The 14,303-nt window shown below is 43.8% G+C and overlaps 2 protein-coding genes across 2 annotated transcripts in view; both read left to right on the forward strand.

Annotated features, from left to right (window-relative positions):
- The window catches only part of ltn1 (listerin E3 ubiquitin protein ligase 1), a 145,640-nt gene extending 144,472 nt beyond the window's left edge, over positions 1-1,168 (forward strand). The window contains exon 30 of the mRNA XM_086006213.1: positions 490-1,168. Coding sequence (XP_085862339.1) covers positions 490-552 — 63 coding nt within the window. The 3' untranslated portion in view covers positions 553-1,168. The remainder of the gene's footprint in view (positions 1-489) is intronic.
- A 3,899-nt stretch (positions 1,169-5,067) lies between these two features.
- Positions 5,068-14,303, forward strand: part of c14hxorf58 (chromosome 14 CXorf58 homolog) — a 44,750-nt gene continuing 35,514 nt past the window's right edge. Inside the window, exon 1 of the mRNA XM_086006214.1 lies at positions 5,068-5,173. The gene's annotated coding sequence lies outside the window, so the exon portion shown is untranslated. The remainder of the gene's footprint in view (positions 5,174-14,303) is intronic.

The following is a 14,303-nucleotide window of genomic DNA, read 5'->3' on the forward strand; positions in this document are numbered from 1 at the left end:
ATATCACCAAGTCTTACCGCTGCCGCAAACCTCTCACTGAAATTCGCGGGATTCGTTCATCTCGCCGCGCCCGGGTGGTAAGTCATTAGCGCCCCGTTATCGCCCCCGGGGGCGCTAACGGGAGGCGCTAACCCACCGAATTTCTCTCCCCATGAATATTATGTGCCACTGAAGGGACTATATGTGTGCACAAAGCAACAACACTGTTTAATGCCATTCTTTGACCTCCACCTTGTTGAGACCATTCTGGAATTTTTGTGTATGGAATTATGTTGTCTTTCTCAGCTACATTTATCTTTAACTGATAATTGAAGTTAAAATGAGGAAGAATTTGATTGTGTGTTTCTATATGGAACAAAAACTTGTTTTTAAGTTCTGAAGCAGGATTGAGTAAATTGCAGGCAATTTATGCGATGTTTTTATAATATTCTCTAACTGTATTAAACAGTAATCTATGTTTGCTAACTTTTGAATTTTTTATGTTTACAGTACCGATGGTTTACTTCCAGCAACAAGTCTACATGCCCACTATGTCGAGAGACGTTCTTTTGAGATGTTTTGGCTTTTCTTCTGTTACTGTCACTGCCTAGTGGAGTCTAGGAGAATTGCAGTCATGAAGCACAGTGCATCAGTCGAGGGCTTTATGACAGTCAGAAACTGGCAATATTTGAATATCACAGCAGAAACTGAAATCTTTATGGTTAGCCTTTAATGCCAAAACTGTAATCTTGGAGTATTTGTGTCAACATTTAATAAAAAGCATCAGTAATTTTCCACGGTTAAATTTATCAATGAAATGAATGGCGATATATTATATAAATATAATTGTTTCCCCCCTTATTTTAAGATACGGTCCCTCTTCTGTCCCCACAATGTGTCTCTGGCTGTGTTGGCGACTTGCTTCTATGTCTCCACTGGTGCTACTGTGGATCAGCTACTGGGAAATGCACGAGAGTGGCTTTAGAATGACCCTCCTACTTTTTTCTCCTCCCATATTTTGAGATAGTGCCTGGTTTCTACTCAGCAGTGGGTGATCAAACATGCAAGCCATCACACTGCCCAATAAAACATGTTGGTTTTAAAATCATTACTGTTAATTTTCTTGTAATAGACAGTATTCTATGTAATGAATCTTGTTCAGTAGTAAAATTCTAACTAATGAACTGTAGTACTGTGTAGTGTTAATGAGTAATACCTGCACCAGTCAATTTTGCTTTGCCTATAGTTTAAGTCTCTTTCCAATCTCATACAATAGTCACCTCTATACAGTGGTGTTCATATCAAAATTCTGATGGCCATTATTGATCATTGCTGGACAAACTGCCCCAGCTTTATTCCTCCAAAACAAACAGTGGAAATATAAATTGGAATGTGCACCACCACGATAACCTGTTTGGATGCAGGATTGCACAAGTACTGTGCAATCTCCTAATTCATAAGGCTATCGGTAAAACTCGGCCCTAAGTTATACCATGGGATGCGAAGCAACGTATGCTTAAAGCGTTCATCTAAAAGCAGAAGCATTAACTCACTTATTCTAAATGCATTAGCACCCCTACTAACATAGAGAGAGGAATTTCAGATGCATGCGTTGAGCTATCATGCATTGCAATCCTGTGGCAACATTTTAGGACCTTAATCCCTTTGGATAATTATAGGATTTTAAAACCAAAGTTGAATTTATATACCACTTTTCACATCTCTCAAACATTTCACTTATAGTGAATTACTTTTGAGGTGGAATGACTATTGTTATGTAGGTAAATATGGCAGCCAGTTTGTACATGGCAAAATCCCACAAACGGCAATCGGATGAATGTTTCGTTGGTGGTGTTTGAGGGAGGAATGCTGACCAAAACACTAGGAGAATTCTCAACTCCTCTTTCGAGTATTGCCACAAGATCTTTAATATCCACCTGAACCATGGGAAGAAGCAGATAGTGTTAACATCTCATCTTTTAACATCTGCTCTAAAGGACATGACTTCCAACAATGTAGCACTTTCTCAGTATTGCACCGAAATGTTGGCCTAGATTATGTGCCCAAGTTTTGGCCTGGGACTTGAATCCACAAATAGCAAGGGAGTACCAACTGAGCCAAGCTGCCACAACACACAAAATTCCAACTAAACACATTTTTAGAAGTTGTATCTATTGTATTCCACTTAAACAAAATGTTGTAATCCTAATTCTATTCCGCCAGCAGTGAGATGTATTCTGATGATGAAGAATCCAGCTGTTGTGCGATGGAAATAGGATGAGCAAGAGCTATGAACTGGAAACTCTAAATGCGTTAGGTGTGGACTTATTCATGAAGTCTTTGAATTTACAGGCTCCAGATTACTTACCACATTACGAACTGCATGATCAACAAACCTGCATCATTCCACTGGGGAAAGAAGCTTTTAACATACATATCCCAGAATCAGCGTTTGCCATTTTTAAATTTGTGGATTAAGCATCCATGCTTCTATGAGATTTCTCATGAGACGCTGTAGCCAACGTCTGTGTGTCCACTGCTGGGCCAGAATACTGGTCATTGCTGGAGAGAGAGAGAGCTGAGTCGAAGACTGACTGGACTCTGCACCAGAAACTTTTGTGATGTAAAGCATTGCATTGTGTTTGAACTGATACTTACAATAAGATTAAAAATGTTAATTACCATAATTAAATGTGTGAATGTTAATTGAGAATGTGACTAAAACCAGTACTTACTGACAGTGTGATAAAACAAAACCAATTCAGATGAATCTTACTTTATAAAAGCTACTGGTGCAGTCTTGTAACACTCAATGCTTATCGAAAAACCATATAAAACTCCCTGTAATATAACTCAGAAATATTTATGTGGAGGAACTAATACATTGTTTGGAGGTCATTTACTGTGGAATCCTAGAACTATAGTTTAAATAAGCTATTCAAAAATAAATCACAAAATTGTTACCTGGAATTAAGAACCACAGGTGCAGTCAAATCTTTGATAGCAAATGCTCTGTTAATAAAAGTGAAATTTGACTGCACTGTCATAGGAAAGGAAACACCTGGCATACCTATATATATATTTTTTTTAATTCTTGTCAACTAATAAAGCATGATAGTTGGAGGGTGATGGACCCATATTTCACACCATCTCTATGGATTGTCAAATGCATTTTTATTTTTGTTTCTAAATAGCATTATTCCTAAATACTAGCATGACAAGATTTCTGCTAAAACAATTGATAGGAAACTGAAATTTTTGATATCCAAAATAATGTTTGAAATAAAATTCAAAAAATTACATTAATTCACAATAACATTTAATTGCTTTCTATGTATTTTAGTGCTTTCATTAAAGTTTTTACTTGAAGGCCTCAACCTTTCCCAAAAACTTGGGCTTCAGCTTGTTACTGTCCAGATTTCTGTTCGTTGATGCAGATTGTGCAGAATGAACATATGCAATGTACCTTATTTCCCAGGATACATCAGTATATCAGTTGTATACTAATTGAATATATTTCTTTAGTTTCTAGCAGTCTTTGTTCAGTTGTTTGGCAAAATAATTTTTAAATGCCAGAGGACTAGTTTCCAAAGCATTATTCGGGTAAAGATTAATCAAGTGTTTTTTTTTTTAAGAGAGGCTGTGTATGTGTGTGAGAATGAGAGAGATAATTGCATTGTCCTGATGATATACCTGTTACAACTTTTCCTTTTGTGTTCTATAAACTTCAGAAATCAAATTAAGTTGAAGAGAGATACCAAGTGTCTTCTAATTTTAGTTAATTTTTCAAAAAACACACATTGAATTTTGAATTTGACTGAAAGCCTCTAATGCTGTCACCTATTTTTCTGACACAAAATATATAAACATTCTAATTGTTGACATCTATGACGGAGAGACAGACTTTCCTCGTTCTCATTTGATTTTTTTTAAATATTGGATTTTGAAATCAAACAAAGCCTGTTTCAGAAAAAAGCTAGGTAGGGAGGGAATGGGTTGAGTTGAGGATGAATTGGCCTTCGGCTTCTTGCCACCTGCATATGTAGGGAGTGAGGGTGGAGTGGATGTAGTGTTAATGATGAGGTTAATGATAGTATAATGAGAGGATACACGGGTTAAGCAAGTAGTGCACAAGGTAGAAATAGCGATGGGAATGAGCGAGTGGTAGAAAAGCAGAGGGAAGGTGAAGGAATAGAGAACGAGATGGGAGCAGGGAGATGGAAAGAAGTATGAGTGATGGGAAGGAAACTGCTGAGGGCTACACTTTCACTGCAACCCCAATCAGTAAAATGCATCCTGGAGTTGTTGGCAGCTTCTTTCCCTGCCACACCTTATCATGTCATCCACCACCTAAAAGGAAAGAAGAAAAAGACAGAGTAGCATAAAGAAGTTATGGAGAGAAAAGCAAATGGGGGAAAGAGAACTTCAGAATACAGGAAAATATACCAAATAAAGACAAAATCAAAGTTCAGGATGGGGGGGGGGGGGGGGGGGGTTGCTGCCCTAGAAAATAAAGAGATTACATTTCAGCACAGCTGTGTGCAGAAAATTAGTGGCTGGTAATGTACAATTTCCCTGATCTGTGCTCCTGGTAGACACAGTTCCACACCAGCTGTGCCAAGGTAGACCCACCCCTGATAATAGAAGTGAATGAATGTTGGTTATACCTTTCCCCTCTCACTTTCTATCTCCCTTTCTATTGCTCCCTATTTTCTTTCTATCTCTCCCTCATTGCCTTTCTATCTCCCTCTTTCCCTTTCTATCTCTCCTGCTTTCCATATTTATCTCACTCACTGCCTTTCTATCTCTCCCTCTTTGCCTTTCTAGCTTTCCTGTGTTCCTTTTCCAGCTCTCACTCCCTTTCTCTCCCCCTCTTTCACTTTCTCCCGCTCTTTCACTTTCTCTCTTCCTCTTTCCCTTTCTATCTCTCCCTTTCCCTTTCTGTCTCTCCCTTTTTATCTTTCCCTTTCTCCCTCTTTGCCTTTCTTTCCCTTTCTCTCTCCCTCTTTGCCTTTCTCTCCCTCTCTCTCGCTCCCTCTTTGCCTTGCGCGCTCTCTCTCTCTCTCTCTCTCTCCTTCCCCTTTCCCTCCCCGCTCTGCCCCGTTGCCTGGTGACGGGGCCGCTGTCCTGTCCCGGCGCGCGGTTTTGCGGCCATTTGCTGCGGCCTCGGGCCCCGGTGTGAGGAGGAGCTCAGGTACCTGTCCGTTGCCTTTATTACTCGTTCGGGTCCGGGAACAACTTTGTTTTGGGTGAAATGCGATTGGCCTTTTCCGAGCCTCGCGTTGACTCTTTATTTGGAGAAAATTAGAAATTCATGGGGAAGAAGTGAAGTGCAATAAATCCAGAAAATACTGACATGGGAATAGTCGGCCTGGTGTAAAGGATGAATCAAACCGCAGTAGCTAGTAAATGTGTAAATGACTAAATAAAGTGTCTCAGTACCTGCCAGCCCAAAGAGACGCCCTTTACTCATTGTCATGTTGTCTGCAGGTGTTTTTGTTTACGAGATGTGCCTACTTTAATTAAGAGATAATATTTGAAATTAATGTCTTTAAGGAAAACAGGATCTATGCTATGTGTGTACTCTTCTTGTGCACACTTAACACAAATAAACTGTAACTAATATAACTTTAAATAAAACTTAACACATTAAATTAAAATTATGTTGGCCGGGGTGACAATGCACTCCAGTCCCCGCGGCGCCCACCGAGCGTGCCGGCGGACACCGCGTGCTCCATCTCCAGGGCCCACCCGGGCGCGAACATGGCCGCGGAAGAGAGGCAGGCAGCCGGGCTGAACGACCCCCTCGACCGCCCGCTGCCTGGACCAGTTAATGGCCACTTTGGCCAGGCCCAGGAGCAGTCCGACGAGGAGGTCCTCCGACCCGCCCACTCCCCTCCGCACCAGGTGACCGAAGATCAGGAGCGTGGGACTAAAGTGCAGCCAAAAATCGAGGAGCAGCCCCTTCAAATAATGGAAGAGGGGCTGCAACCTCTTTGTTTATGTGTGTAACAGCAACATGGTCACTCAGTAAAATGATTCAAGGTTGAGGGTGGTTCAAACTTATCAACAGCGCAGCTTATTATCACTTTACCCCCTTTAGGACACTCCATGGGGGAATATTTTCCGGATAGTGGGGTCCATGCCATCAGAACGTGAAGGCAAGACCTGAAAAATTGCATCCCTTTCACTGGATCCCTACAGGATTAGTGAAGCCTAATTTTACCCTCCTTTTAGACTGACCTAAAGTGCTGTTGCATAAAATGTTCATTTTAATATTGAAATTAATTAATATACTGTACTGTATATGTAAATAGAATCATTACGCAATTTAAGCTTACAATACAGAGGGAGGCAGTTTGGCCTGTGGTGCCACTTTGCTTGAGCAATCCAAACTTATCCCACTACCCCACTCCTCATAGCACTGTCTTTCTCTGCTTCAAATAGTTATCCAGTTGTCCTTAAAAAATGTGATGGGTTCTGCCTCACTCACTCCCTGTGGCAAAGCATCACATACTCCAACAACACTCTTGTGTAAAGACATTTCTCCTGACCCCTCTCATTCTCAGTGACAATTTTAAATTGATAGCCCCTCATTTTTAACACCCCAAGCAGAGGAAATAGTCTTTCTCTCTTAAAAACTTAAAAACCTCCATTATATCTCCTCTGAGCCTTCTCTGCTGTGATGGAAATAGTTGCAGTAACCCAATTTTCTCCTCAGAACTATAGTTTACCACCCTAGCATAAATCTATGGCATTAATGCCCCATATATAATGGAGCACCCAAATCTGAGTGTGGTCGAACCAATGTTTTGAACGAGCTTATCATTATTTCTTTATCCTTGCACGCTATGCTTCTATTTATGGCATTTTTAATGAATTTATCTATCTGCACTCTCACTTCAGGGAATTATTTATTTGAACCCCTAGACATCTCTGTTCATCCACACCCTTCATTGATTATCCATTGTGTGTAAGCTCCCGTTTCTTATTTTTTCTTCCAAAATATATTAAATTGCAATTTTGAACATTAAATTGCATCTGCCACCTGTCTGCCCATTTCGCTAACCTATGTATGTATTTTACAGTCTTCACTGTTTGCCAAACCGCTTAACTTTGCATCATCAACAAGTTTCAAGATTGTGTTCCATGTGCATAAGTCCATATAATCTGTATATACCGAGAGCAAAAATGGACCCAGTCAACAATAAACTCAATTAAATTTGTGAAATACGACTTGCCTTTACCAACTCCATGCTGGCTGCCCTTGATTAACCAATATATTTCTAAATGCTCACTAATTTTGTCCCAAATTTCCAACTTTCCTTCCTGGGACCTATGCTAGCTAATATTGTACATGGTTCGCTCTCTTCAGGTACTGTCCTACTCCCTTTTAAAACTTCAGTCATCACCTCCTCCTCAAAACCCCACTCTTGACCCCTCTGTTCTTGCAAACTACTGATCCACCTCCAACCTCCCTTTCCTTTCCAAAGTCTTTCAACGTGTTGTTACCTCCCAAATCTGTGCCCATCTCTCCCTGTTTAAATCGCTCCAATCAGGTTTCTGTCCCTGCCCAGCAGCAAAATGGCCCCAAACCAAAGTCACAAACAACTTTCTGTGCGACTGTGATTTCTAGTACAGCTTTTTTAAATCACTAGTTGAATCAAGTTCTTTTCTTGAATTTTTGCATTTTGATGAAATAGCGTTCCCCTAATAAGTGCTTTATAAGCACTCATAATATAGAAAGAACAGAGGACTAGTTAGCTTCATGCTGTTGGTCCAGCTTGGACTATCACTGTTAGCACATTGATTTGTGTGGTTATTTGCAGTTATCTACAAGTAACATCAAGGAAAACCCAAAGATGTTTTATAAATACATAAAGAGCAAGAGGATAACTAAGGAAACATAGAAGATAGGAGCAGGAGTAGGCCATTCGGCCCCTCAAACCCGCTCCGCCATTTAATGAGATCATGGCTGATCATCCAAATTCAGTACCCTGTCCCTGCTTTCTCCCCATATCCCTTGCTCCCTTTAGCCTCAAGAAATATATCCAACTCCTTCTTGAATGTATTTAATGAATTGGCCTCCACCGCCTTCTGTGATAGAGAATTCCACAGGTTCACCACTCTCTGGGTGAAGAAATTCCTCCTCATCTCAGTTCTAAATGGCTTACCCCTTATCCTTAGACTGTGACCCCTGGTTCTGGACTCCCCGCCATCGGGAACATCCTTCCTGCATCTAGTCTGTCTAGTCCTGTTAGAATTTTATAAGTTTCAATGAGATCCCCTCTCATTCTTCTAAACTCAAGTGAATATAAGCCCAATCGACCCAATCTCTCCTCATACGTCATTCCTGCCATCCCAGGTAGCAGTAGGGCCTATTAGAGACCAAAAAGGTAATCTGTGTGTGGAGGTGGAAGACGTGGGCATGGTTCTTAATGAATACTTTACGTCTGTCTTCACAAAAGAGAGCGACGATGCAGATATTGTAGTTAAGGAGGAAGAGTGTGAAATATTAGATGAGATAAACATAGTGAGAGGAAATATTGAGGGGTTTAGCATCTTTAAAAATAGATAAATCGCCAGGCCTGGATGAAATGTATCCCAGGCAGTTAAGAGAAGCAAGGGAGGAAATAGCAGAGGCTCTGACCATCATTTTCCAATCCTCTCTGGCTACAGATGTGGTGTGGTGCTGGAGGACTGCTAACGTTGTACCATTGTTTGAAAAGGGAGCAAGGGATAGACCGAGTAATTACAGGCCAGTCAGCCTAACCTCAGTGGTGGGCAATTTATTGGAAAAAATTCTGAGGGACAATATTGATCGGCATTTAGAAAGGCACGGATTAATCAAGGACAGTCAGCATAGATTTGTTAAGGGAAGGTCGTGTCTGACTAACTTGATTGTATTTTTTGAGGAGGTAACAAGAAGGGTTGATGAGGGTAACACATTTGATGTAGTCTACATGGATTTTAGCAAGGCTTTTGACAAGGACCCACGTGGCAGTTTGGTCAGAAAAATAAAAGCCCATGGGATCCAAGGGAAAGTGGCAAGTTGGATCCGGTGGTCGTGAAAGGCGCTATATAAATGCAAATCTTTGCGGACCTGAGAGGCAGCAGGAGGAGCAGCGGCGGCACAGATACAGCGGGAGAGAAGGCCTCGGACTGAGCGGCAGCAGGAGGAGCAGCGGCACAGATACAGCGGGAGAGAAGGCCTCGGACTGAGCGGCAGCAGGAGGAGCAGCGGCACAGATACAGCGGGAGAGAAGGCCTCGGGCTGAGCAGTGGCACAGATACAGCGGGAGAGAAGGCCTCGGGCTGAGCAGTGGCACAGATACAGCGGGAGAGAAGGCCTCGGGCTGAGCGGCAGCAGGAGGAGCAGCGGCACAGATACAGCGGGAGAGAAGGCCTCGGGCTGAGCGACAGCACAGATACAGCGGGAGAGAAGGCCTCGGGCTGAGCGGCAGCAGGAGGAGCAGCGGCACAGATACAGCGGGAGAGAAGGCCTCGGGCTGAGCGACAGCACAGATACAGCGGGAGCGAAGGCCTCGGGCTGAGCGACAGCACAGATACAGCGGGAGAGAAGGCCTCGGGCTGAGCGGCAGCAGGAGGAGCAGCGGCACAGATACAGCGGGAGAGAAGGCCTCGGGCTGAGCGGCGGCCCAGATACAGCGGGAGAGAAGGCCTCGGGCTGAGCGGCAGCCCAGATACAGCGGGAGAGAAGGCCTCGGGCTGAGCGACAGCACAGATACAGCGGGAGAGAAGGCCTCGGGCTGAGCGGCAGCAGGAGGAGCAGCGGCACAGATACAGCGGGAGAGAAGGCCTCGGGCTGAGCGGCGGCCCAGATACAGCGGGAGAGAAGGCCTCGGGCTGAGCGGTGGCACAGATACAGCGGGAGAGAAGGCCTCAGGCTGAGCAGCGGCACAGATACAGCGGGAGCGAAGGCCTCGGGCTGAGCGACAGCACAGATACAGCAGGAGAGAAGGCCTCGGGCTGAGCTACAGCACAGATACAGCGGGAGAGAAGGCCTCGGGCTGAGCGACAGCACAGATACAGCAGGAGAGAAGGCCTCGGGCTGAGCGACAGCACAGATACAGCGGGAGAGAAGGCCTCGGGCTGAGCGACAGCACAGATACAGCAGGAGAGAAGGCCTCGGGCTGAGCGACAGCACAGATACAGCGGGAGCGAAGGCCTCGGGCTGAGCGGTGGCACAGATACAGCAGGAGAGAAGGCCTCGGGCTGAGCGACAGCACAGATACAGCGGGAGCGAAGGCCTCGGGCTGAGCGACAGCACAGATACAGCGGGAGCGAAGGCCTCGGGCTGAGCGGCAGCACAGATACAGCGGGAGCGAAGGCCTCGGGCTGAGCGACAGCACAGATACAGCGGGAGCGAAGGCCTCGGGCTGAGTGGACCTGAGCGACAGCAAGAGGAGGAGCAGCGGTACAGATACAGTGGGAGAGAAGGCCTCGGGCTGAGTGGCAGCGCATTCAAATTCAAAACCAAAAACAAAAAATCAAGGCGCGACGTCATAGGACAGCAGGTAGGTGATTGGTTGGTGAGTATTATAACTCTTTTGCTCTCTAGGTTAGGTAAGTGGATTAAATTCAGAACTGGGAGAGTTAACTATAACTTTATTGAATTAATAACTTAAACTAAATTAACTAATTAAAACTAAAAATTAAAATTAAAAATAATCGTTTGAATAAAAACGAATAATTATATAAGTAAAATAAGATTAGATAGAGATGGCAGTGCAGGTGGTGTCGTAACTGCAGCATGTGGGAGTTGGTGGAGACCAGCGCGATCCCGAGCAACCACATTTGCAGTAAGTGTCTGCAGCTCGAGGAACTTCGGCTCAGAGTTGTTGAGCTGGAGTCCGAGCTGCAGACATTGCGATACATCAGGGAAGGGGAGAGTTACCTGGACACTTTGTTCCAGGAAGCAGTCACACCCTTTAGGTTAAGTAGTACTTTAGAGTTAGTCAATGGTCAGGGACAGGAGGGTGTGACTGCGAGTCAGGCAGGTATGGGGACCCAGGATATAGTGATGGAGGAGCCTCAGCCCTTGACCTTGTCCAACAGGTACGAGGTACTTGCTACGTGTATGGATGAGAACAAGAACTGCAGGGAGGATGGGCAAACTGACCACGGCACTGTGGTACAGAAGGCCATTCAAGTGGAGGGACTAAAAAGGAATGTGGTAGTGGTAGGCGACAATATAGTCAGGGTGATAGATACTGTTCTGTGCAGCTGTGACAGGGAGTACCGAAGGCTGTGTTGCCTGCCCGGTGCCAGGGTTAATGACATCTCCTCACGGCTGGAGAAGAACTTGGAGTGGGAAGGGGAGGATCCAGTTGTCGTGGTCCATGTAGGGACAACTAGGAATGAGGTTCTGCTGAGAGAGTTTGAGGAGTTAGGGTCCAAGTTAAAAAGCAGAACCTCAAAGGTAATAATCCCTGGATTGTTACCTGAGCCACGCGCCAATTGGCATAGGGATAAGCAGATTAGAAGGTTAGATGTGTGGCTGAAAGAGTGGTGTGGGAGGCAGGGGTTTTGCTTCATGGGCCACTGGCACCAGTACTGGGGAAAGAGGGAGCTGTTCCGTTGGGACGCGCTCCACTTAAACCAGGCTGGAACCAGTGTCCTGGCAAATCGACTAACTAGGGCAGTAGACAGGGCTTTAAACTAGTGAAGGTGGGGTGGGGGGATCCAGGAAAGAGTAACTTTAAAAGCAGCAAGGGAAATGTCAAGGCTCTAGAGCAGAGCAGGAAGGGACAGAGAAAGTAACAAAGGTAATAGGGCATCAGTGACTCGGGTGTCATCAGGGAAAAATAGAAAAAAGTCAAAGCTAAAGGCACTATACAGTATATGAATGCGCGAAGCATTCGCAACAAAATAGATGAATTAATAGCGCAGTTAAAAATGAACAGGTTTGATCTAATAGCCACTATGGAGACGTGGTTGCAATGTGGCCAAGGTTGGGAATGAAATATTCCAGGATACTTAACTTTTAGAAGAGATAGGCAAAATGGAAAAGGAGGAGGGGTAGCCCTGATAATAAGGGATGGGATAAAGACAGTAGAGAGAAAGGATCTTGGCTCCGAAAATCAAGAAGTAGAATCAGTTTGGGTGGAGCTAAGAAACAGCAAGGGGCAGAAAACGTTGGTGGGAGTTGTTTATAGGCCCCCAAAGAGTAGTTGTAATGTAGGGCAGAGTATAAATCAGGAAATTAGAGGTGCATGTAACAAGGTTATTGCAGTAATCATGGAGGATTTTAATCTACATATAGACTGGGCAAACCAAATTTGCAATAATAGTGTGGAGGACGAGTTCATGGAATGTATACAAGATAGTTTTCTGGATCAGTATGTTGAGGAACCAACTAGGAAACAGGCTATTTTAGATCTAGTATTGTGCAATGAGAAACGGTTAATTAATAACCTTGTAGCAAAGAGGCCTTTAGGGAAGAGTGACCATAACATGATAGAATTTTACATTGAGTTTGAAAGTGATTTAGTTAAGTCCGAAACCAGGGTCTTAAATCTTAACAAAACAAACTACAGGAAACTCTCGTTTAAACGGCACCTAAATATCCGGAATTCTCTATTAACCAGCAAAATTCATACTCCGAAAACACCTCAATAACCAGAAATGTTGCCGAGTCCGAGTCTCCCGCGGTGGGGAGAGGGGGTAGTCAGTGGGGGTAGTTCTCCAAACCGCCACTACTCGGCTTCTTGGCGCTGTCAGAAGTCCGAACACCTCAATAACAAGAGTCTGACTCTTTGTTTGTTAAAAATAGCCTCGGTAGATAACCCTCTCCGTCATCCGGAATTTTTAATCAACCGGCACCATCCCGGTCCCGTCAGTGCCAGATACCAGAGAGTTTCCTGTACATAGGTATGAGAGGCGAGTTGGCTAAGGTAGATTGGGAAACTGCATTAAAAGGTATGACGGTAGAAGACACACAAACATTCTGGAAATAATGGAGAACCAAGGGTTTAGAGAGAATGAGGAACTTAAAGAAATCAGTATAAGTAAAGACATAGTACTAGAGAAATTAATGGAACTAAGTTGCGACAAATCCCCTGGACCTGACAACCTGCATCCTAGGGTTTTAAGAGGTAGCTGCAGAGATAGTGGATGCAGTGGTATCAATCTTCCAGAATTCCCTAGATTCGAGAACAGTCCCCAAGGATTGGAAGGTAGTAAACATAAGAAAGAAGGAAGAGAAAAAACGGGGATCTATTGGCCAGTTAGCCTGACCAGTAGTAGGGAAAATGCTAGAACCTATTATTAGGGGTGTGGTAACAGGGCACTGAGAAAATCATAATATGATTGGGCAGAGTCAACATGGTTTTATGAAAGGGAAATCGTCTTTGACAAATCTGTTAGAGTTTTCTGAAGATGTAACTAGTAGGATGGATAAAGGGGAACCAGTGAATGTAGTGTATTTGGATTTTCAAAAAGCATTCGATAAGGTGCCACACAAGAGGTTATTACACAAAATTAGGACTCATGGGGTTGGGGGTAATATATTAACATGGATTGAGGATTAGTTAATGGATAGAAAACAGAGAGTCGGAATAAACGGGACTTTTTCGGGTTGGCAGGCTGTAACTAGCGGGGTACCGCAAGGATCAGTGCTTGGGCCTCAGCTATTCACAATCTATATTAATGACTTAGACGAAGGGACTGAGTGTAATGTATCTAAGTTAGCTGATGATACAAAGTTAGGTGGGAAAGTAAGCTGTGAGGGGGACGCAAAGAGGCTGCAGAGAGATATAGACAGGTTGACTGAGTGGGCAAGAACATGGCAAACGGAATACAATGTGGGGAAGTGTGAAGTTACCCACTTTGGTAGAAAAAACAAAAAAGCTGAATATTTTTTGAATGGTTAGAGACTGGAAATGTTTGCATTCAGAGGGACCCGGGTGTCCTCGTACAGTAAACTCTTGTTTAAACGGCACTTTATCATCTGGAATACTTTAATAACCGGCAAAATAGATATATCTCAATACAAAACAACACCTCAATAACCGGTAATCTTGCCGAATCCATCCAGCACTTGTTTTGCCGAGTCCGAGTCTCCTGCGGTGGCCGAGTTAGTCAGTGGTGATGGTGAGTGGAAAAGTAGCACCGCATACATTTAATGGAACATTCTGTAGGTGAGCACCCAATTATACAGTACATTTCTTGATTTTTTATTTTTGTTTGTGTTAAAAATTGCCTTGGTAGGTACTGTATACCCCTCTGTTATCCAGAATTTTTCATCAACCGGTAGCATCCTGGTCCCGTAGGTGCCGGATAAGAAAGAGTTTACTGTACAT

This window comes from Somniosus microcephalus, chromosome 14 (assembly GCF_052327205.1).
Source record: "Somniosus microcephalus isolate GS21.2 chromosome 14, FLI_Smic_1.0, whole genome shotgun sequence".
NCBI classification, from domain to species: domain Eukaryota; kingdom Metazoa; phylum Chordata; class Chondrichthyes; order Squaliformes; family Somniosidae; genus Somniosus; species Somniosus microcephalus.